The sequence below is a fragment of the Equus przewalskii genome, chromosome 16 (assembly GCF_037783145.1).
Source record: "Equus przewalskii isolate Varuska chromosome 16, EquPr2, whole genome shotgun sequence".
Classification (NCBI taxonomy): Eukaryota; Metazoa; Chordata; class Mammalia; order Perissodactyla; family Equidae; genus Equus; species Equus przewalskii.
In genome coordinates, this window is record NC_091846.1 from 1,510,341 (window position 1) to 1,534,086 (window position 23,746).

Sequence of the window (23,746 nt, forward strand, 5' to 3'; positions counted from 1 at the left end):
TCCAAGATTCGTGGTCGCAAATTAGAATTGAGTCTAGTCAGCTCAGTTGTATGATTTTAACAGAGGAAAAAGGAACAGGGGATTAAGGGTGTTGGCAAGGGTGTGGTAATAGTGTTCAACCATAAACTCTAAACTAGGCAAGAAAGGAAGTAAGGACTCGAGTGGGATAGTTAGTTAAAAAGTGGTAGGATTAGAGGCCACCCTGTGGCATAGTGGTTAACTTGGCGCACTCTGCTTCAACAGCCTGGGGGTCGCAGGTTCAGATCCTGGACGCACACCTAGCACAGCTCCTCAAGCCACACTGTGGCGGTGTCCCACATTAAAAAGAGGAAGATAGGGGCCAGCCCAGTGGCGCAGCAGTTAAGTTTGCACACTCCACTTCAGCGGCCCAGGGTTCACTGGTTCTAATCCCAGGTGCAGACCTAGGCACTGCTTATCAAGCCATGCTGTGGCAGGCATCCCACATATAAAGTAGAGGAAGATGGGCATGGATGTGAGCTCAGGGCCAGCCTTCCTCACCACAAAAAAGTAGTAAGATTAGAAGACTTGACAAGATTAGGGAATTACAGGAGTGGGTAAGGATAGAATTGATTGTGTCAGGGAAGAAGGTATTTGAAACCTCACGTTTGGAGGTGGTGCAGTTACTAGAAACGATAGTATCGGGTATGACCAGATGACTTGATAATTCAGATGTGATGGGAGAAAAGACAATTGGAGCTAAGGCAGTCATTTAGAGGCCAGGGTATTGAAGAATCGTGTGTGGAGGTTAAAGGCACCAGGAATGATGAACAGGAGTAGTGGTGGATCCAGGTGCCAACCAAGATGACAGCAATGAAGAGAACTATTGGTGGGAAAATCTGACAGTGCTTTAAAGGAGGGAGAGAGGTTTGGGTAGATGTGTACATTGGTAGCCCAAGAAGATAAGTCTGAAAGTAGCCAACGACACATTAGCTTTTGGGGTGATGGTGCCTAAAAGATTTTTCGAACAGTTGGTCCATAATAAGGAGTCTTACAGCTGTGACCAGTATTTGGGTGGCTGAGTGAACCAGGGGGTGAGAGGGAGGAACTGAAGATGACTTAAAATCAAGCTTTTGTGACCTCAAGGACAGTAGCATCTTCAGCAGAGAACACTGGAGACGTATCAATGTCTAAGGGAACATGATAAGCTTGGTTTGGGGTATTTAGTTGCCTTTTACTCACGTGTATGTCTTAAATTTGGATTTAATTATAACATTCATTTCACAGGCTCATAAATATGTTCACATTTGAAGAGAATTGATTACAAATTAGGCAACTAAAACGTTTTGTACCTGTTTATAAGACATCTTCTCAACTCTGTTTAGTCTCACAAAGATGAATTTCACGTTCTATCAAATAGGTGAGCATTTTCAGTAGTTCGTGATCTTTCACAGAACGAAACTGTTGGAAAATGATTATTTCCTTTTCCACTTCCAAGATAATCAAGGAGAAGAGAGAAATTGTCTGATAAGACAGTGGAAGGTATTTTGTTGAATGATATACAGAATTAACAGTCTGGCACTGTGTCACCTTACACATGAAAGGATCCTGTAGTGAGCATTCCTATGCAAATACTGTGATGACAGTCTCTCTCTCCTAAAGGACTCCCACACTTTTTTTAAATCAAGGAAAAAATAAGCAGTATTTTTGAGTATTGATCTTTATTTCCATTTTACCAGAAAGGAAACAACACAAACAATTTATCTAGTAGTCAGAAAAAAAGTGTTTTATAACCTCAAATGCTTCCTCACCAAGAGCTATAAATTGCTTAAATCACTTAAATTGGAGATTTCAGTGGGATTTTTAGCAGTAAATAAATTCCTAAACTCATCAGTTATAGAATATTCGAGGCATATAGAAGTGTTCTTTTCCTACACAGCATATCCAAAATGGAGTTTAACCAGTGGTTCACAAGGCAGGCAAATAGCGAAGCTGCAAACCACTTAGGGAGCCATAAATTACGAATAGCTACGCTTTCGAAAACCTTTCAGTTGGTATCAATCTTTTTATTTTTGAAGTATGACTGCTATGAAATGACCACATTCATTAGCATGCCGCCTAAAAAGCATTAATTTGTAGAATAAATCAATCAAGTTTTCTTGAGCTCTTGAAGTATAATATAGTTCCTTCATTTAAGAATATTTCCTGGGGCAGGCCCTCTGGCCCAGTGGTTAAGTTTGCGCGCTCCGCTTCAGATGCCCAGGGTTTCGCTGGTTCAGATCCTGAGCCCTGACATGGCACCTCTCATCAGACCATGGTGAGGCGGCATCCCACATGCCACAACTCAAAGAACCCACAACTAAAAATACGCAACTATGTACCAGGGGGCTTTGGGGAGAAAAAGGAAAAATAAAACCTTTAAAAACAAGCAAACAAACAGAATATTTCCTTTAATTTATTCACAGAATATTAGGCATATTTTACATGACTGCTTGCACTTACAATTTAGTTATCATAGAGCAGAAATTCTCCAACATTGTAACAGACCAAGTGATGCCCACTTACAGCCATAAAACTACAAGTTGGGAGAAAGATTTAGTACTTTGACGTTAGAATTGATCCAGAGGCACAGAAGGATTTTATGGATGTTCAGGGGAAAGCAGAAAGGGCCTCCTCTCTATTAAAGAGAGTTTTTAAACCTCTGATGTATACATCTCTCTGAAACGCACTCTCAGAAGAGGAAGTTGTCCTAAAGAAGAGAATCCTTCTAGGTTTTGAGCTCATTCTTTCTCCAGGTGGCCTGTTCTATTCTTGGACAAGCTTTTCTTACTAGAAAAGTCTTTCCACCCTGAGCCAAAATCTGTGTCCCCTAACTTCACACAGTTGGCCCACTTCCAAGCTCTGGAGACTTCTAGGCCTTCTTCAGCCAGGCCGCAGGCGCCAGTCCACGGGCACAGCACGCCAGCTCTCTCCTTGTCCGCAGCACAGCACGCCGTCACAGCAGGCTCGGCGACATCCAGGTCGGAACCCACGACATCGCCCGCTCCGAATCCACGTGGCTGGCGGGCCCTCAGTTCGCGCGGCTTTCTCGTAACACATCGGAGAATATTTTCGGCGGAGACGCTGGGACACCGGCGAGGACGCGTCGAGGCTGCCCCGGGGCTCTCGGCGCCCGCAGGCACAGGGCGCAGACGCGGCTCGGCCGCGGACGCGGGCGGCGACCTGAGCGGGCGGCGCGGCGCTCTCCAGCGGCGGGGCGGCGCAGGCGTGGGCGGCGGGCCGGCCGGGGCGGGGCCGGGGGCGCGAGTCCGGGGGCGGCGGCGCGGGATGGCGCGCGCGCGGGTGAGGGCTCACAGACACTCGCAGCCCACGGCGCAGCAGCCCGGCAGGCACACGCACACGCGCACGCCGCACCCGCCCCCCGCGCGCCCCCCGGCCCGGGGCGGCGGCGGTGGCGGCGGGCCGGCGCGCGCGGGCCGGCGCAGGGCAGGGCCCCGGGGCGCCCGCGGGCGGCGCGCGGGCGGGGAGGGCGCGCGGGGGCCCGCCTGCTCGGCGCCCATCCTCGGGCCGGCTGCGGGCCGCGGCGGCGGGCGGGCGGCGGGGCGCGGACGCTGACGCGGCCTGTCTCGCAGGTCTGGACGCTCGTGGCCGGCGTGCTGCTGGCGCTGGCGCTGGCGCGGGGCCGGGCCGCAGGCGCCCAGCGCGCGAGCGGGCGGCCGCGGGGCTGCGCGGACCGGCCCGAGGAGCTCCTGGAGCAGCTGTACGGGCGGCTGGCGGCCGGCGTGCTGGGCGCCTTCCACCACGCGCTGCAGCTGGGGCCGCGCGAGCAGGCGCGCAACGCGAGCTGCCCGGCAGGGGGCAGGCCCGCCGACCGCCGCTTCCGGCCGCCCGCCAACCTGCGCAGCGTGTCGCCGTGGGCCTACAGGTGAGCGGCGGCGGGCAGGTGGGCGCCCGGGCGGGGGCGGCTCCTCCCCGCGGCCCCCCGCCCGCCCCGAGGCCCCCGCTTCCCTCTGCTTCCTTTCGTTACCGCGCGGCGCGTGCGGCGGGGCCTCTCGAGCGGCTCCTCCGTGCCAGGTGCGCAATCAGGTGGGTTCCGCCAGAGACCGAGCCGGGCGATGCTCGAGGAACTTTCCCAGAATTGGCGCAGAAGGCTGTGGACGTCCTCCAGACGTTGCGTGAGGGCCTGTGGCGGTTCGGACGCTGCTGGGCCGTGGACCCTGAGAAGTATATGCTCTGAGCCCACTGAGCTTAGAGTCCGAGGGAGGAGTGGTGGGGCGATTGGGAAAGAAACCACAGTGCGAGGCAGGACGTGGTTTGACGCGGAAAGTGTGAGCGTGTGACGGTGTGAAATGGGGCTTGGAGGGTCCAGATGGCGTTCGAACTGCACTTTGAGAGCAGGCGTCGTTCCGAGTCTGGCCTGTTGAAGAGGTCGTCGCGGAAGAAAGAACCAGCCTGCAGAAAGGGGGTTGGGGCGTGTGCAGGGAACAGTGTGGCTAGAGGGTCCTCAGCGCAACTTGTGCCTGCCCCCTTCCCTGCCCTTACTGCCAAGTGTCACCGCCTGGAGGGGCCCTCACACTGCCGCTGGCCTCCTAGAAAGGCTTCAGGGAAAGAGCGAGAGGAGCGAGTGAGGCCCAGAGGAAAGGAGCTTAGTGCCAGGGCGGGAGGAAGGGAGTGAGGACGCGAGCACCGCAGCTCTCAAGTGCAGGGGGCTGTGCGCGTGAGGTCGGGAGTGGCTGAGGTGAGCTGGCGAGGGGGCAGGAGCCAGGTTGCGGCCCTGTAAGCAGTGCTGCAAGTTTGACGTTTTTCCTGTGGGTTGCTTTTCGATCAAGGAAACCATATGGCCGCTGTGTGTTTTGGGAGGGATGGATTGGAGGGCAGATGCTCGACAAACGCACTGCAGCGCTTCCAGCAACAGGCCATTACTACCCAGGCAGTGGCCGTGGAAGGGGTGAGGCTAGGATCAGTTTGAAAGAATGACTTAAAGAAGTGGAAGTGACAGGATTCAGTGAGTGATGGTTGTAGGAGTGAAGAAGGAGAGGGTGTGAAATGTGTCGTGGGGCAAGGCTGCAGTCCACACTACTATGGAGACGTGCGCAGAACATGTCATGATTTTGTTTAAAACCTATCCGGGCTTCCCTGAGCCTCTCCCTGCTAGTTGGTGGGCCTCCCCCTCCTGGCTTCTCTGCAGAAGACCGAGTTCACTTGTGACTGAACCCCACCCCACACCCACCCACATGCAGGGCCGGCCCAGACCCCTCCTGCCAGCCCTGCCCCTCTCGGTTTTCTGCCGCCCTCAAGGACACGCATGTGGAACCATTCGTCCTGGTGGCTCCATTCTCTTGCTTTTCCTCTTTGTTTCCACCATTCCCAGGGCCCAAAGAGTGAGCTATTATATTATCCTTCTTTCTCCAGCCTCATGTTATACCTTTGATATGCTAAATAGCTTTAAAGAAACTTGGAAAATCTCTCAAGACAGTAGCTTGGCTTCTCCAGACAGAAGCTGCCACCTCTGCGATTTTCTGTAACAAACCCTCCTCTCTCTAGTCAAATAGATACCCCCTCCCTCCCCTCCTAGGTTGAGGGCCCTTCGGGCCAGAAGACGGAAGAGTAACATACAGCAGTCCCGTTGGACATGTCTTCCACGTTCTGGCTTGGCTTGATGGTGTTTAAGCAAAATGGGGAAACAGAATGAGAAGCAAGTTTTGGGAGGCAAATGCGTTCAGTACTAGACCTTTTGAGTTCTAGTTGAGTTTTACGTGCCTGAGAGCTACACAGGTGTAAATAAATGACCAGTTGGCTATGGAGGTGTGGTCTCAGGAGACAGGGCAGGACTGGAGTACAGATTGGGAGTTGTCAGCCCTAGAATTCTGCACATAGTAACTTAAGTGGAGTTGCCCTTGCTGCCTTTCCTGGGGACTGAATGCCTGTTGTTTCCCCACGTAAGATCCAAGAGTGGCAGGCAGGAGGGAATGCCTAAGGGTTGATAGGGACAAGAAGAACACAGAGTGTTGAGCGCTCCTGGACTAGGCTGCTGGACCTGCCCCTGGGGCCTTTGTGCTGTGTGGAGCCTGCGAGCGGTAGCCACATGTGTGTCAGGTGGCTTACGGTATCATCGGCATTATTTTTCGTATTATTTAGCAACACTGATGAAATTGCTCCCTTGGTGAGCACCTGGAGGTCTGATGGCTTACACTCTCTGAAGGAAGGACAGCCTTCTAGGGACAGGCATCAAGCCAGTGTCCCAGGTCGCTGGATGCTGAAGTTGGCCCTGCCTTTCCTGTCTCTCTGTGCTTCTGACCCGTGGTCACTTCTCCTTACCGCCTCCTGAGTTATTGTGAAGATTGGAAAAAGCAGTACACATGGAAGCCCAGAGCCTCTTCTGAGAGAGGTGTGTGGAAGGACAGGAAGGTTTCTTAGCAGTCACTGCAGGGGCCTGGTCACCTGAGTGGAAGAGGGTGCTCACCTGTGTCACCTTAAGCCTGGATTCAGAAGTGGTATTTAAGGCTAAAAACAGTCAGAGAAGCTCTTAAGAAAGATGAATAAGGAAATAGGCTGCAAGTTAGAAATACCGAAAGGCACAGAGAGGACCGCTTCAGGTGGATAAGAGGTTTTAAAATAGAAATTTGGACTATAAGGTGGCTTTTCGTTTCTTTATGTGAGAGATGGATCCTTCAGTAAATGGTGTTGGGACAGCTGAGTTACCAGCTGGGAAAAAATACAATTGGATCTCACCCCTATATCAAAATAAATTCCAGGTGATTCACAGATTTAAATGTCAAAATAAAACCACAAAAACAGATAAAAACATGGTCAATTATGTTTATAATCTTGGAGTGGAGAGGCCTATTCAGCAGCTCACAGGCCCCCAAAGCCATAAAAGATGACACTGATAAATTCAATTACATACTTATGTGCCATTTCTTCTTGGGAAGATAAATAAGATAAGAAAAATACAAGGACAAACTGGGAAAGAATGCTTGCAACTGCTGTCACAAAGGCTCTCTTCCTAAAGAGCTTCTTCAAACCAGTAAGGAAAAGGCCTAATGAAAATATGAGCAGAGGCCCCCTAGTTCCCAGGGAGGGACACTCAGATGACGCAAACACTTGAAACTCGAAGAGATGCTCGACTGTGGCATCGTGAGTGAAATGCATAATGAAACTCCACAGAGAAACCCTTTTTTTTTGTCAGCACTCATCAGGCTGTGTTGGCAAGGGGGGAGCAAAAGGCATCCTGCAGTAGAGAGGGTGTGAACCGGCACAGCTTTTGTGGAGGACAATTTGGTGTTAACTGTCAAAAGTTTCAGTTCACACACTCTGACCCCACACTTCCACCTGGAATTCCACATTTGCCCACGTGCCAAGTGATGTGTGTACAAGGGTGTTCATTGTGGTGATAGCAAGGGACTGGAAGCATCTAAACGTCCACCAGTAGGCAGTTGGTTTGATAAAATGCTCTCAGAACAGCCGTAAAGAGGAAGGGGGCAGCTCTAAGTGCGCTTGAGTAGAGCTGTCACCACCAACATGAGGGGAGACGAGGTGGGTGTGGCCGTGTGTGGTCAGAGAGAAGTGACATAACCTACACATCTCTTAAGTGGTCTTTTCAGTGTCTGCACACCACACTTTGGGGCATCTCTGGAACCTGGTTGTTAGGGTGCCTCAGGAGGGCCTGGGAGGCTGGGAAGGAGACTTGCTTTTCACTCTTTCGTGTCTTCTGAATTTTCTGCCATGTGCATCTATTATTTATTTCAAAAACATCTTAATTTTCAAACTGAGAGCAGGGAGCCGGCTCCATGGTGTAGTGGTTGGGTTCAGCATGCTCCGCTTCAGCGGCCTAGGATTCGCAGCTTCAGATCCCAGGCATGGACCCACACCACTCATCAGCCATGCTGTGGTGGTGTCCCACATACAAAATAGAGGAAGAGTGGCACAGATGTTAGCTTGGGGATGATCTTCCTCATGAATAAATAGCAGAAAAGGAAGTTCACCAACCATGAAGAAAAAGCAGATACTGAAGAAATGAAGCTTCAGCAGTATCGACAGCCTTTGTTGTATGGAGGGCACTGGTGCGAATGCCCTGTCTGATCTCGTGGGCTGGAGGGCTACAGCAGAGGCACTGAGGGCCTCACAGAGTCTGCAGAGCCCTGCTGAGCCCCCAGCTGGGTGGTCTGCAGAGGAGGAACTGGCCTGGAGGGGTTAGGGCGCTGGGCCGAAATGAGAGAGCCGGGATCCAACCCCAGACCTCTCTGATTCCATGGAGCCTGTGCTCCCGACCAACGTGCTGTTAGAAGAGCAACATTCAGCTTCCAGAATGTGAAAATGTCTTCTCATTTGCTTTGTGGTATCATGTTTGTTTCTCTTAAGCTTTAAAAACAAAAATGCCAAGCATAAAATTAACATGATTTCTCAATAAGCTTTTTTTATGCCAAACTGACATAGTAAGACATTTATTGTAAGAACACTGAGATTTATTAAGGTTTAAAGATACACATCACTCATTTATGTGAAGCCCCAAAGATAAACACCTACCAATACTCTAATTTTTAATTGTTTATATTTTTCAATTTGGGGTAATAATCTAGAGATAACTTTTCTCCAGGATATGAATAATGCACAACAATTTATTTTTAGGCTTTGTTAACTTTTCTGTATAACTCTTTTCCTCCAAGGACTTTAAGAGACTACACCTAAATTTATTTTTGCAATAAACAACTCCATGGATAGCAGCAACAGCTAGGGAATAAATGGAAAGAAAAAGGAGTAAAGGAGAGGAGAGAGGACAGGGGACAGGGACGTCGAGTGACTTAAAAATACGGGCCACCAGGGAGTTTGAAGGGGCAGTGGGACCACCCTCAGCTGGCCAAGTCCTCCACGGCAGGTGAGCCTGCGGCAGGGGTGTCTCGGCAGGGGGCCCCGAAGGAGAGTCCAGACCAGCAGAGGTGCCGATCCACGTTGGTAAGTGTCAGTAAAGCGGACGTTTTCCCGGGAGAGCCCAAGTTGGCGCCACTCTCTATTACCAGAACTTTCAGCGGGTCTGTTGGGAAGAGGGGCCCAGCATGGTAGCAGCTTCCAGCTCGTGTGGGTCAGGTGAGGCCACCACCGTCTCCTGGGCCAGCGACGCCCAATCACAGGGATGACCTTCGCGTTCCCATAAAACCGTTACCACGTGTTTAGCAACGCTGCATTTTAGAAAGGTCTTCGTCAGGAAAGGTAGAAATAAAAGGGATATTTTTGCTGAACCCTCAAGTCTAGCTGACACGCCTGCCTCCCCTGCAGCAGCTGCATCCCTGCGCAGATACTGCCCGGCAGGCCGCGCCCAGCGCACCCCCTGACGCTTGCTCCGAGATCCCCGCGCACGGCTCGCGTCACTTTTTCTTTATCTCGTTTTTAAAATTGTGAAAGGATTGTAGCATTAGGTAGAGGAAGTTAGAAAAGTTAGTGTAATGTGGGAGGAACTTACCCCCTTTTTAATATTCCCATTTCACGTGCCCCCTGCCCCCTATATGCACTTTCAAGTTTGTGTCCTAGCTCTAAGAACAGAAGCCCCCATGGACAGAGCCCCTTGGGGATGCGTGCGGGCTGTGACCGAGCCTCAGGGAGGTGGCCGCGTCCCGGGACGTCGAAGGAGTCGCCGTGTCGACTGTGACCGACAGGGGGCAGCACCGCGCCAGCTCCCCTTCCCCGGGAGACCTGGCTTCTCCGGGAAGGCTCATCCGTGGGATCTTTGAATTTGGGAAGTCCTTTCTTTTTTATCATGTTTCTTCTTAGCAAGTTCCCTTTTTTCCTGGGTCCCTACTTCAAACCTGTGCGTTATTCTGATGACTTAGAAACAAACTAAGAAAGCCTTCCTGCCTCCAGGGGATAGCCGTAAGTGGTGTCAGCGCAGGTACAGGCCTTTCTGCCGGGCTGAGGTCACGCTGTTCTTTAAGAAAGGACGGGCTTGGGCGAGGACAGGAGGAGAGAGGAAGGAACAGAAGCAGTGCCCCTGCCTGGCTTCCAGCATGGGGCACGGCGGGGCGGGGGGCGGCTCACCAAATCTCGTTGGAGAAAAGGAGATGATCATCATTTAAAGCAGCTTGTTTAAGAAATGTTGGTATTTTCCCCAAAAACTATTCTTATGGATAAGTGACCTTTAATTGGCCAAAGTACCGCACAGGTTTTCTTCTCTGAGTTACTCAAAATATAGCGGCTCTGCTGCACCTATCACTTTCACAGAGTAAAAATAAAAGTATTGTCATGGGATTAAAGTCTCTCGTCCTGAAAGTAGATATGTTCATTTTGCTTTGATGGTTATTTTCTGTAACTGCCTGCGTTTTACTTTAGCATTCTTATAGTGGCTGAGGATGATGATAAAATTTCATTCCATCATCACCTCCTTCAAATTTCCTCACCTGAATAAAATGATTGTACTCTTAATGCCAACAGAAGGATTGGGGCAGCTCCAGGCAGGAGCACACAGACCACGAAGTGAAATTCCTTATGGATCCCTTACGGGGTCTGTGTTCCAAAAATGACACGTGAAGATTTTGAAGGAGGGCAATGAGTACATTGCTCACTAAGTTAATGAAGTCAAAGAGAAAAGAGTCCACCAAGAACTCTTCTGGAATTAAATAGAGTCTAGGCTAATGTTTTGATATTAACTATTCCTTGTAACCAATGTATGGCAGCAGCTGATTCATTTTGGATCAGGTGGGCTCCCCCTGATCCAGGCACTTCACCCGCCTGCCCCAAGGACGGACACATCAGATGGCTCTGAAGCCAAATTCTGCGGCTTCCACTGGACAGATAGTTAAGCCATCCCGTGGGCATGAGCTGTGTTTTCCTTTGAAGAGATATTTCCCAGCTGCACTGAATGTGTGGCATCTGCCATGACCAAAGAATAAAACCCTTTGAGAAATTCTGGCTCTCATTCTCATTTCTCTTTCCCTCTTTCTCTCCATAAAGCCTTTTTTTCTGAGTTATCTTCCAAATTCTTTTCCAAGCCATTAGTCTCTCTTTGCTCTTCCCTGATCTCCCAGATGAACAGATTTTACATGGACTCAGTAGATAGCCTGGCTGTAGCTTTGCCACTTACCAGGCCTGTGATGAATTGCTAAATGTCCACGAAGTGCAGAGTAGACGCACGCAGCCCCACTGTGCAGGGCAGGGCAGCTGATCATGCTAAGCCAGGTGAGCTGGAAGGCTTTGGACAGACCCCTCAGCCTCTCGGTAACTCAGTTTCCTCATGAGTAAAGGGAGAGGGCGGACAGGCTGAGCCCTTCCAGGCTCCTAGTAGCTCAGAGCCAATGCACTTGGCAGAGGAGCTGGCTTAGTTCTGGAGCCTGCCTCACTGGCTGAGCTTCAGGGCTGACCTTGATGCCAAGTTCAGGATCACACCAAAGTCAGCCTCCGTCCCCACATGGGGGTAGGATTGACCCCTAGCTCTCCTTGGCCAGTGCAGAGGGCCAGGTGAGGCCCACTGGGGATCTGACTCCAGGGCATCTATGCCAGGTCAGACTTTGCTGCCCTCCCAGGCTGATTTTTCCGTGTCCTCTTTCATGAGAAATGCACAACTGATGTTTTCTGCTAGGGGCCAGAAGAGCATTTTTCAGAGCTTTTTGGCAGCACATATTGAAGATCTTTGGCTCTCTCAGGCCTCAGCGAATGGAGAGAGGGTGGAGCTGATGGCACTGTTGGCTGCAGCTTTCTAACAGAGGGAAACTGTTTGTGGTCTTCATGTCCCCGATTACTCCCTGGACAGCAAACAGAGTCCTCCCACGACCGGCCCTGCAGCTCAGAACCTCGCCCCTCGCCTGCTTCCCCACAGTCTCATAACCATTCCCCCCCATCCTCGGGGCTTGTTCCAAGGGGAAAAAGAGAGACGGGAAGGTTGACACAAACCCCTGTCTCAGTGACTCATTCTCTCTTACACCTGGACGCCAAACAGCCTCCACCGGGGCTGTATGTTAGAATTATCTGAGGAGCTGGTAAAAATACCGGCCCCCTGGCCCCACTCCAGAGCCATGAATTCTGAATCTCTGGGGCGGGGGAACAGTAACCACAAGTTTTAAAGCTCATTCGTGTGCCTCCTGTGAAGAATAACAGATCTCAACGCCGTCCCATCTGTGACACCAGTCACTTGCTGGATTAACGTTGACCTTCTGCATTAATTAGACTCCTCAGGGTAGGGAGTCCTGAGCTGGTAGGATCATGAAATTCTAGCTTATTTGGGAAAACACAATCGTCCACTTGTTTGCTATCAGCTGCAATCAATGTATGTGTGGCTCACCACCTTTTAGAGATGTCACCTAACTTTGCTGCTGACTGTGTGACTAGGAAGGGGCTTCTGCTGGCTGTCAGAGGGTCCCCAGTTTAAATGAGCAAGACAAGTCTCTAGGGCAGCTTGTTAACTCACAGGCCTCCTGATTCAGTGGGTGTGGGGCGAAGTATGAGACTGCATTTTTAACAGAGCCTAACGTGGTTCTGATATGGGTGGTCTGAAAATCACATTTTGGAAACATTATGACTTCTCTTTATTGCCCACATCCTGGGTGATGACAGGGTTTCTTCAGAGGAATCTTAGCTCTTGGAAAGGGAAATTGGTTATCCCTCAGCTTTTGCAGAGGGCTGCCAGCTGTCTTCATATGACCCTAATTTTATAACATCTTGATACCTGGCAGAGTGAGTCCCCTCCTTATTCTTCAAAACTGTCTTGGCCCTTTTCTCTCTATAGGAATTTTAGGATCAGCTTGCCAAATTCTAAGAGAAATCTACTGGGCTTTTGGTTAGAATTGCACTGACTTCATAGATTAATTTTGGGAATTCTCCAATATCTTTTAGATTCAGTGGATTATAGGTGTCATTTCTAAGCAGAAAACATTGATGAAATATTGCATTATCAGTCCCGCCATCAAGAAGCTGGGGGAAGTAGCCTGGTGGTCAAATCCATCCCCTTCACTTTGCAAAGCTGGGGGCAATGATTCGTCCATCGTCACGGGCTGGTAACTAAATCGGACCAAAATTTTAGGTTCAGGACTCTTAGAGACTCCATCCTGCCCTTTTAAGAAAGTCTATTGGGTTGAACTCATTGACCTTGAGATCTGGCCAACCATGACTACTGAGGCAATTTTGTTTCCACTTAACATGTTTCAGTACTTAGGGGTTTCCAGCCTAGACCAGAGAAGGCATTTCCCCCATTTCGATCTTGGGTTTGGGGTCTTGGGATTGCTGTGAAAGAAACAATCATACTTAGCCTCTGCTGTTTTAAAACTAGAATAATTTTCTGTTTTGGAAAGCAGGAGGGTGAGCCACATGAATGAGTTTGTGCCAATAAACACCACAGCTATCCTTGGGCATCAGATAGAGAGCACATCAGGTGGCTGCGACTCTGTCTGCCGGAATGTGCTCATTGTTCTGCGAGTGGCAGTCCTCCCGGAACGGCTTCAAATTGTTTCCTACCAAGTTCAGGGGCCCAGGGGCAGTGCTCTTTTTCTGTCTCTGCTGTCACCCACATTCCTCTCCAAGCTCAATTTCCATCACCTCTAATCATCCCTGGAGGACTTGTCCTTTGTTCTTGGATTAAGCCGGGCCAGCTGTCACTCACTCAAGCCAAGCTTCACACGTGGCCCCAGGGACACTTCTGGGATCCCATCAGGGAGGAAAACTTGATTTGTGTCAAGTGTGTTCCTGTGCCAAGCTTCTGCAGAGCAGCATGCAGAAAATGTCGAGACAAAAGAATTATTGCTCACAAGGAGGCGAGACAGCTGTGTGGGCTTCTTACTCGCATTTCCGTGTTTGGTGAGAGAGAGGGACCCCTGTTGGAGCTTCTTGATGTTTCGTTTTCATGGCAGCTTTCTCTACCAAAAAGCACTCCTGCCTGATAATTTTCCCAGAATCTTGAGGCAGGAGCTTGGGGTGACGGGCTTTAACTTTGTGACTGTCCCCTGGCTGCCCTGAGGCTTTCCGACTTTTCCCCTGACCTCTTTTCCATCCCCCAACTAGCGTCCTTCAGAATGTGTCTGTGTTGTGCTTTCTGTTTTCTGTGGTAACCGCTGGCATCGAGACCCACAATACAGGGTGTCAGGGGTGTGATGTATGTGTTGTATTCCCTCCCTTGGTAGCACATTTCTATTTTAAGAGAAACCTCCCGGTCACAAAACCACAATTTGAAAACAAGTACTTAGGCTGTCTTATGATGTCCCACATCCCAGGCACAGGCAGGGGGCAGGCGCTGTCTCTTTGTCGCAACGCCTTAGCCTAGAGGTGTCACTGAGACGGTGGGAATTTCAGTTTCAGGGGGCCGACTGGGGGGGATCGGGTGGATATTTTTAGTCAGATGAGCCTTCTGACTCATCACAACGTCCAAACGACTGTCAGTCCTACCTATAAAACTAACAGATGACCCGGGGATCATTACCTGCATCCTGTGGTGCACAGAAAGGTAGATCCCAGGTGTTCAGAATTGAAAAGGATCTTTGATGCCCTCAAGTCAAACTCATGTGACAGACGAGGAAACTGAGTCTGAAGAGGCTGTGCCTGACCTTCCTACCCCCGCTTCGTTTTGGCCTGTAGTTGAGTCTACACCTATCAGAAAGGTCTTTCAAATGTCAACCTGATCATGTCTCTGCTGCTTTCCGCCCTTTCGTGGCCTCCCATGATCTGCAGGGTAAAATCCAGACTTTTTGTTCTGATCTTCAAGGCTCCTGTCCACCTCTCCCATTTCTTAGCGAACCTGTGCCCACCACATGCCTGTGCACAGAGACCTCCAGCTGCAGTGACCTCTTGGTGGTCCCGCTGCGCGGTGCTCTGCCTTCCAGGCTGGCTGGGTGTGGCTCCTTCGCCTCACACCCCTCGCCCTCTTCTCTGCTTAGCTCGGCCCCCCTTGCGCCCTCGCTTCACCTCAGACCTCCCTGGGCCTTAGCCTTGGCCACCCACAGGTGTTCACAACAGGCTGTGCACTGTGCGCTGGTTTGTCCTGACCACTGGCTTGTGCGTTCGTGGAAAGGCTGTACCCTCATCCAGCACCCACCTCTGGAGCTTGAACAGTCCGCTGAATGAATGGTCACTACTGTTCTGCTATTTAGCACATTCAGAGGGCACTTTGTGACTTCACTAGCATCCAGCACTGTCACAGTGTGTGTGTGCACGCTCACGTGTTTGGTCTGTATCACTAAAGGACAAGGACTCTGTGTTAAACAAAACCACAGAATACCATTAGCATGCCTAAGAGTTAATACTTCCTTAATATCTTCAAATATTCACTCAGGTTCAAATTTCCCTGATTGTCTCATAAGCGGTTTTTTAAAACTTAAAAAAAAAAATCCTCTTTATTTTTTGTTTTATTTAACTCTTAATTTTGAAATAATTTTAAACGAACAAAAAAAATGTGAAATTAGTACCGAGGTATAATTGACCTGTAACATTATATTAGTTTCAGGTGTACAACATGATGATTTGATATTTGTTTATATTGCAAAATGATCGCTACACTAAGTCTTAATTAGCATCCACCACCACACAGTTACAAATTCTTTTTCTTGTGACGAAAACTTTTATGATCAACTTGCTTACCAACTTTCAAATATGCAATACAGTATTATTAACTATAGTCATTATATATGTCATTATATATATGTTACATTCCCAGGATTTATTTTATAACTGGAAGTTTGTACCTTTGTCCCCTTTCATCCATTTCGCCCACCCCTCATCCCCTTCCTCTGGCAACTACCAGCCTGTTTTCTGTATCCTTGAGTTTAGGTTTTGTTTTTTGTTTTTTTAGATTCTACATATAAGTGAGATTATACAGTATTTGTCTTTCTCTGTCTGACTTAGCTCACTTAGCATAATGCCCTCGAGATCCACCCGTGTTGTCACAAATGGCAGGATTTGCTTCTTTTTTATGGCTGAATAATACTGTGTGTGTGTGTGTGTATATATGTATATATGCACCACATTTTCTTTATCCATTCATCTGTTGATGGACATTTAGGTTGTTTCCGTGTTTTCACTATTGTAAATAGTGCTGTATGAACAGGGTGGTGCAGAGACCTTTTCAAGTTAGTGTTTTCATTTTCTTTGGATATAGACCTAGAAGTGGCATTGCTGGATCATATGATAATTCTATTTTTAATTGTTTTGAGGAGCCTCCATACTATTTGCTATACCACTTTATATCCCCACCAACAGCGCACAAGGGTTCTCTTTCGCTAACACTTGCTATTTCTTGTCTTTTTGATTCTAAGTTGTGAGGTGCTAGCTCATTGTGGTTTTGATTTGCATTTCCCTGATGATTAGTGATGTCAAGCACCTTTTCATGTGCCTGTTGGCCATCTGTATGTCTTCTTTGGAAAAATGTCTACTCAGATTCTCTGCCCATTTTTTAGTAGGATTGTTTGGCTTTTTGCCATTGAGTTGTATGAGTTCTTTATATATTTTGTATATTAACCCCTTATGAGACATATGATTTCCAAATATTTTCTCCCATTCTGGAGGTTGCCTTTTCATTTTGTTGATGGTTTCTTAAGCCTCTTTTAAGATGTAGGTTTCTCTCCCACTTTCTTCCCCTTGGGATGAAACTTTTACTGAGTTTCCTACATTCTATATGTCGTTGGTCATATCCTCATGGTGCCATTTAACATGTTCTTCCATCCCTATATTTCCAGTAAACTTTTTCAGTCAGATATATTTAGTTTTTTACCAGCCACTTCTCAAGCCTCTGCCCTTCTAGGCTCTGGGGATGCCACCCCTGCTTCTGGCCATCTCCACAATTAGACATCTTCTCCCTTAAAAAGTTGGTTTTCCTTGCCTTTTATTTGGTATCTCTCCATACGCTCCCCTGAATGATCTTATTTAACCACCATCTATATGCTAATAATTAAAAGTCTCTACCAAGATCTCTCTCTTGGGCTCCAGACTATCTCCCACCCATAGTCTGAGGAATCAGTCTGAAACTGCATTTGACTGGGTCACTTCCCTCTTTAACATCCCTCCTATTGCCTTGTCTACTCTGGAGACCCTTCACGGTCAGCCTCCACAGATGGCTCCAGCCCGTCCTGTAGTTCTCCGGTGCTGCAGTTCCTAACTCTGACATGGTCCCTCAACTCTAGGCTCTGACCTCTGGCCTACGTGCCCTTTCTCCCTTCTTCGTCTGGATGAATCCACCCAGGAACAACCTTTGCCAGGAAGTTTTCCCTAGCTGCCACGGCTGGGCTAACTCTCTACGTGATTATTTGTACATTTAACCCCCAGATGGTGGTGAGTCCTTGGATAGCAGATATGTGTTTCTTCTATATCCCCATTGCCAGAAACATCACTGGCACTCAGATGTTTGTTGAATAAATGTTGAAAGTGACTGGCGATATTATAAATTCTCTTTCCTTCAACTTTTGAGTTAGGGTCTTATATTGACGGAGTATGAAGGACAGGAAGCTGATGCAGGCCAGACTCACCAACACATCCCACCAGCTCACCATCTACTGAACTCTTATTCTGTGTAAAGCACTGTGCTGGGCATGTTAGGGCATAAAGACGAATAAAAATACAGTCCTTACTCTTCCCTTCCAGGGAAAGATGTGGAAAAAGTATAGTTCTATCTGACAGGCACAAAGTGTTATGAGAATATAGGGAAAGGAGAGGTTAAATTTGACTAAGGAAATTTGAAAACTTAAGATAATGAGTTGGACCTTAAAATATGGCAAGTCTTTATTGAGTTGATACTGTTTTTCGGAAGAGAACATCTTGAGGAAAAGCTTAGCTGTGACACATGCAAGGAGCATTCCTGTGGGCTGACTGGAGTGTAGGATGCATGCAGGAGAAGACAGTGGAGGAGCGCTGGAAGGGTGCGTAGGGAAAGACCAAACCGGGGGAGGGGGGGGGGCCTGTGAAGGCAGAGCGAAGAAGTTTGGATTTTTCCTGACATGAACCCCCACAGCATGAGAGGGGCGCTGGGGGGACCTGTGCCTCAGCAGACCCCGCTGGGGGGAGGAGTGAGGCGTTCCCGAGGAGGGCGGACAAGTCAGAAAGGCCAGGGTGGACGGCTTTATCCGTCCTTGCAAGGACAGACCTCATTATGCTACAAAGGCCCTGATGACAGAACTAAGGGAAAGTAGTCATGAGAAGCTTAAAAAATATATTTTCAACTATTTGTGTGCATGTTGGGGGAAAGAGGAATGGCTGGGATCAGTGTGTAAGTGTTCTGGCGGCAGAGACAGCTTGCATTTTGTAGACAGTCCCCACCCCATGCTCCTCCTGTTCGCACATCACGGATTTATTAGCCTTCACTCCTGAGTCTTGACTCTCCCTCTCTCCTTGTAGTACAGCCATGAGAAGGAAGTTGAAGGGGTCCACGCCTGAGCACTCACCACCAGCAGGGCTGCCTGTGCCTGAGGCCTCCTTGTTCCCCCCATTGCCACTCGCATCCTTCTGGTCACCCCGACTGCAAGCCTTGGAATCACTGCTGACTTCTCTGACCTCATCCCCCACATTCAGACAGTGGCCAAGTACTTGGAAATGTCCTTTCAGCTTTAGAATGCTCAAATGGCAGGTTGGGTGTGGCCCTCTAGTTTAACTGTCGCCACTCTCTTTATGGGATTCTGCCAGCTCCTGGCCTCACTAGCTTCTTTTCCTTCCACATGTGGCAGGTGTTACCTGGCTCACCCACTGCGGTGCCCAGCCCCCTGGGATACATGCGCTCCCACACAGGTCCTCCCTTCAGGCGAAACCATCTTAGTTCTTTCCTACTGTGTAAATGGCACACAGTTGGCACCATGTGAGTAAATTTGTTGTTGCGCGAAGACACCATTTCTAGACTCTTGCCTGCCCAATCATCTAATACATCAGTGTTTAAAGATGTTGGACCCAAATGGAAGAAACCCATGTAGCTTCCTTACATGTCTGGGGCCACCCACTCTCATCTGGCCACTGAGAGTTAACACTTGCCTCATTGACATGATCTCCTCAGTGGAGAAACCTCTTAGCCAATCCAACATAGCTTTTTTATCTTGTTACACTCATGCTTGAAATTCATTCAGGCTTCTGTTTCCCTGCGCCCAACACGCCTACAACTGGCCCATCAGCATCGTCCACCTTCTAGCTCCCCCTTTCTGCAAGAAACCCTCAGCTCTGTTCCTAGGACACTGGGCTGCTGGCTCACCCTCCCCTTACCTCTCCTAGGCCCCCTACTGCCTCTGCCCATTCTCTAACTGGGTGGTTTGAACATACTTCTTAACTGGAAATCTCTTAACTTGGTTGATGAATTTTAGCCATTATTAGTGAGGACCTACAAGAGAACTAGTCCACAGAACTAGTCTGTCTGGAGGACATCAAACTTCTGCAAGCCAGGACGGGTAAGGCTAACCAGGCCAGCGTCTCTCCCACGGAGCTGTCTTTGCTGTAGCCACACTATTGTCAAGAGTGCTTGTTAACAGGAACCCAGATGAGAAACTGTACACACCTCAAGTTGTAAGGTTTAAAAGCCGTTAAGCCCATCTCATTTTTTTCATTTATATCATAGGCTCTCATTGGATCAGCACTTTGGGGGCCTTCCTGGGCTTGGCATGTCGTGGGTGTACAAATATGTTTGTTTCTTGAGAGGTTAGAGAAGTCCTAGCTGTGATTCTGAGATTTGGGGTCCCGAGGATTCAGCTCTAGAAGAAAGAGAAACATTCCTAAGAGGATTGTATGTGTTTTAAATGGGCAGATTAACGGACATGGGAATTTGAGGTCATGGCAATCCCATGAGAAACGGGGACCATCCTTCCCTCTGCAAGGGGACGTCAGGGAGGAGTCCTGGGTCCCCATTCATGCCCAGACACAGCTTTGACCTCTTTGCTTTGGGGCGAGGGGTGGTGGAGGGCAGAGCCGGCCCGGGGGTGCTTTTGTTCCTCCACCGGCGGCCACAGGGTGTTGTGTAGGTGCGACACTCGGTTCCTGGCATCAGACCAGACAATAGGGGGACGTGGAGGAGGATGAAAACGATCAGGTTTAAACCATCACTCAGTTTTCAAACGTCCCAGCCTGGCCAGTCCTGCCCTACCCTGGTGTGGCTTCGGCCCCTTCACAGAAGAGGACACATGGACCCTGACAGACAGACGGGACACAAGGCCTACCTCGCGGCCTTCTGGACAGGTGTCTCGAAGCTTCCTTTGCCTATGGCCCTGTCAGCGGCCGGGTGGCCAGGGTCCGCACCGGCTGGCACCAAGGCCAGCTAGCCTCATGCAGGGCTCCGTGGGGCGGTGGCCCTGTCCTGGGGACCAGGGTGGGTAGCCGCCCTGGTGGATGTGGCCCCGGTCTGGGGCTGCAGAGCCTGGTGGGCTGGAGGGGAGGCAGTTCTGAGGCCTCGGGAGCCACTGCTCTGGGCTGCTGGCCGAGGTGGCCCTGGGAGCAGGCGCTGCGGCCCAGGCGCAGAGGCGCCCGCCGCGCGCTCTCCGTGGCCCTGCAGAGCTAGCGAGCGCCCCCTTCCGCGTCCATCAGCGCAGATTCGGGAAGCCTTTTTAGAGAATGGCCTGGACGTGGCTGTCAACGCTGTCCTGGCCACCTGAACTGTGACGAGGTGCCGCGGCTCGCCGTGTGGACCGGCCCGGCTGTGGGCGGGCCGGCGGCGCGCCTCGCGGGGCTAAGCCTGTCTCTCTCCCCGCAGGATCTCCTACGACCCGGCGCGCTACCCGCGCTACCTGCCCGAAGCCTACTGCCTGTGCGCAGGCTGCCTCACCGGGCCGCGCGGCGCCGAGGAGCTGCGCTTCCGCAGCGCGCCGGTCTACGTGCCCGCCGTGGTGCTGCGCCGCACGCCGGCCTGCGCGGGGGGCCGCGCCGTCTACGCCGAGGAGTACGTCAGCGTCGCCGTGGGCTGCACGTGCGTCCGCGCCCGCGCCGCCGAGCCGCGCCGGCCCTGAGGCGCCCGCACGACGGGGCGGCCGTCGAGCCGGGCTCCCGGCGGCGGCGCTTGGCGCAGAGCTGTCGGGGCGGGCGGCGAGGGCGGCCACCCGGGGCTGCAGCCGCTCGGCACCGCGCTCGGGGCTCCGCCGCCCGCCCTGCCCGGCCGGGGGCTGCCTGGGGCCGCCGGCGTGGGGACAGCCCGGAGGGGCGGAGCCTCCGCCAGGTGACTGATGGATGCTTTAAACAGCCCAGAGCTTTGAAAGTACAGTATATGCCTACTTTTTTACTCAACTGTTTTCAGTAGGGGCAGCAACTTTTTGTATTAGCAATTTAAAAGTTGTGCTTGCTGTATAAACACTCGGTTTCCCCTCCTCCGGTAGGATGTTGTAGAAGCACGATCGGAAACGTGTTAGCTTTGTCTTTTTGGGGAGAAGGCTTGGCCGAGCCGACCCCGCGCCCCGCCTGCGTTTTGTGTGCGGGCCGCCCCCACAGCGGCTGCCGGCGGGGCAGGGGCGGCGCCCGCGGGGACCGGAGCAGCCACCCCCTCCGCCTCTGCCCGCCCCGTCAGCCCCTCAGAGAAACTTGGTTTTTAAAAATTTTTCCTCCTTCCCCCCAAAGCCTCCCAGTACATAGCTGCGTATCCTAGTTGTGGGTCCTTCTGGCTGTGGCATGTGGGACGCCGCCTCAGCGTGGCCTGACGTCCGGCGCCGTGTCTGTGCCCAGGATCCGAACCACCGAAACCCTGGGCCGCTGCAGCGGGGCCGGACTCAACCACTGGGGAGGGTGGGGGGCTAGATAAGCTCTTGGTCGCTGGCGCTGCGGCCTGGGCCTCTGAACGCAGCCCGTTGCTAATTGGCGATGACAAACGGCCCGGGCTGAGTGGGACCTGCCCCCTCCGCCGAGCTCGCCAGAGGCGCCGGGAGTCAAAGGGCAGCGTCGGCCTTCCTGGACGCTCACGCGGGCTGGATTCATGAGGGTGTAAATGGCTGCAGATTTACACAATTAAGTTTTTTATACTTCTGAGAGGCAGTGGGCCAATTTGTGGGTAAGAGGTGGTGCTGTAAGGCAAGGCGAGGCACGCGACCTCTGCCAGTTCCCAGGAAGCAGCCGAGTCTGGCCCAGTGTCCAGAGCTTCAGGAGGGAGCCCAGTGTGAGACGAGGCCAGCTCCCGGCGTGCGGAGATGAGTGCCCGGGGCCTCTTTTCCTGCTCACAGCAGGGTGAGCTCGGTCTGGCCCTGAACACGGCCGTTTGTGGAAGCGAGAAGTTCCCCCTAACGGAGTAGAACGTGCGGGGAAGGGGCCGGCCCACGCCGCTGCGCGCTGGGCCTTGATGGCCTGACTGTGACAGGAAGCTATGTCAACCGAGTTCCCTTTATCGTGATTTTACGGTTGAAGTCTAAACTAAGATTTGATTTGGTTTTAGAAAGAGCAGCTAGTCGTGCGAAGGCAGTGTCTGTGCTCGTGAGACGCCCGGCGCAGCCAGGAAGCCGCCTGTCTGCACGTCCGTCCGGCTCCAGCTGCCGTGAGCCGCGCTGGGACAGACTCGGCCTTGCTGTGCTGGGCGGGGGCTCGCCGAGGGAACTCGAAACTTCTGCCAGATACTGACAGACGCTGTGCGTGAAGAAACATCACTGAGCAAAATCCGGATTTTCTAAATAAATTCAAAATTGAAATCATGGCTGTGCGTCATTCTGTACAGTTTGGGAGATTTTGGTTCTCCGTTCAACCTGTGGGGGAAGGAAGGTCGGGAAGCTCTCTGGAATACCCCGTCCAGACAACAGAAGGCTCACAGCTACCTTTTGTTGCCTTCACGTCAACAGCAAGTCCATAAATTAAAGTTGCCTTTCAAACCAGTGATTTGGATCATGGTTTCAATCATCGCCGCTGTTGTGTAACATTTTCCAGTCACTCCTCAAATATAAATAGTGCAAACATCAGAGGAGAATAAGAGTAAACTCTTTGCATGGGGAAAATACCGTGATTAATTGTATTATTAGTTTAACCGAACTTAGTTTGTTAAAAGGTAGCACGGGTGTGTGTGTGTGTGTGTGTGTGCGCGCGCGCGCGCGCGTAGAGGGCCCCGCCCAGCGCCCGGCCCGGGAAGCACCACGACATACTGGCCCCAGTGATCTACACGCTACGTTTAAAATAAAGATCAAGCTATTCTTTCTTCATGGTATGTTTATTGATTTAGCAAGCGTATAATCACTTAAAAGTGACTATTTTTTTTGTACAAAAGATAAGTTTAAAATTAAATACGACTAGGCAAATTGGAGGGTGGTGATCCAGAGATACTATGTCGATGACTTAACAATTTATGGGACAGAATTTTGTCCTCTTGTTAAAACTAAAGTTTTTTCTAGAGGGGGGCGGGGTCAGTATTACGTTTTATCAAACAAATAGGGGAGAAAGGATGCCAGCCAAAGTTCGGTGACACTTAACATAGTGGCAGCCCATTGACCCGGGCACTAAAATTCCTAAGCTTTGCAGAGTAGCAACAGTTTATTACGGTAAATTTGATAGCTTCTTCCACGCCTCTCAAAAAAGTGCCACGGGGCACGTGTTTCCTTCAGGAATTCTATCTCGAGGCTTATGGCACAACCCTTGGAATGGAGGTACCTTGCTGGTTATTGAAGATTTTTTCCAACCAACTGACTACAGTATTTCTATTGCATGCTTGTTTCATAAAAACGGATCAAAAAACATTCGCACACACAGCTCCCCATTCAGGGGCCAATTACCAAACTTCTCATTTTACTGCCTCTCTTTTGGCAAGGCAAAGGGGAGAAAGGGGCTGCTTTAGGAAGTGGTTCCAGCTCTGATCTTAGAAAGGAGCTGAAGGGGAAAGAGCATGACATTCCTACCTGGAATGGGGTTTTAAAGTCACCCATGCATTTCACTTGTTCTTGCTGTCCAGGCGCGCCATCACCCCCAAACA

The 23,746-nt window shown here is 50.6% G+C and overlaps 1 protein-coding gene and 1 long non-coding RNA gene across 2 annotated transcripts; one reads left to right on the forward strand and one right to left on the reverse strand.

Moving 5' to 3' along the window:
* The first annotated feature begins 1,907 nt into the window (after positions 1–1,907).
* On the forward strand, positions 1,908–22,481 carry LOC103562589 (uncharacterized). The gene is made up of 5 exons (XM_070579454.1): positions 1,908–2,012; positions 2,842–3,223; positions 3,306–3,883; positions 20,573–21,070; positions 22,232–22,481. Exons 1-5 carry the CDS (start codon positions 1,908–1,910, stop codon positions 22,271–22,273), a joined length of 1,605 nt encoding a protein of 534 aa, XP_070435555.1. The 3' UTR covers positions 22,274–22,481.
* Positions 6,785–11,312, reverse strand: LOC139076307 (uncharacterized). Its single transcript, XR_011527739.1, has 2 exons — positions 11,030–11,312; positions 6,785–8,319 (listed from the first exon to the last, which is right to left on the reverse strand). It is a non-coding gene; the product is annotated as an uncharacterized lncRNA (long non-coding RNA).
* Positions 22,482–23,746: the final 1,265 nt, after the last annotated feature.

Coding starts and splice junctions, on each gene's coding strand:
- LOC103562589 (XM_070579454.1), top strand. CDS start 1,908: ATGGAGTTTAACCAGTGGTTCACAAGGCAGGCAAATAGCGAAGCTGCA. Junction 3,884..20,572: donor GTGTCGCCGTGGGCCTACAG/GTGAGCGGCGGC, acceptor CTCTCCCCGCAG/GATCTCCTACGACCCGGCGC. Junction 21,071..22,231: donor AACAGCCCAGAGCTTTGAAA/GTACAGTATATG, acceptor ATTTGGTTTTAG/AAAGAGCAGCTAGTCGTGCG.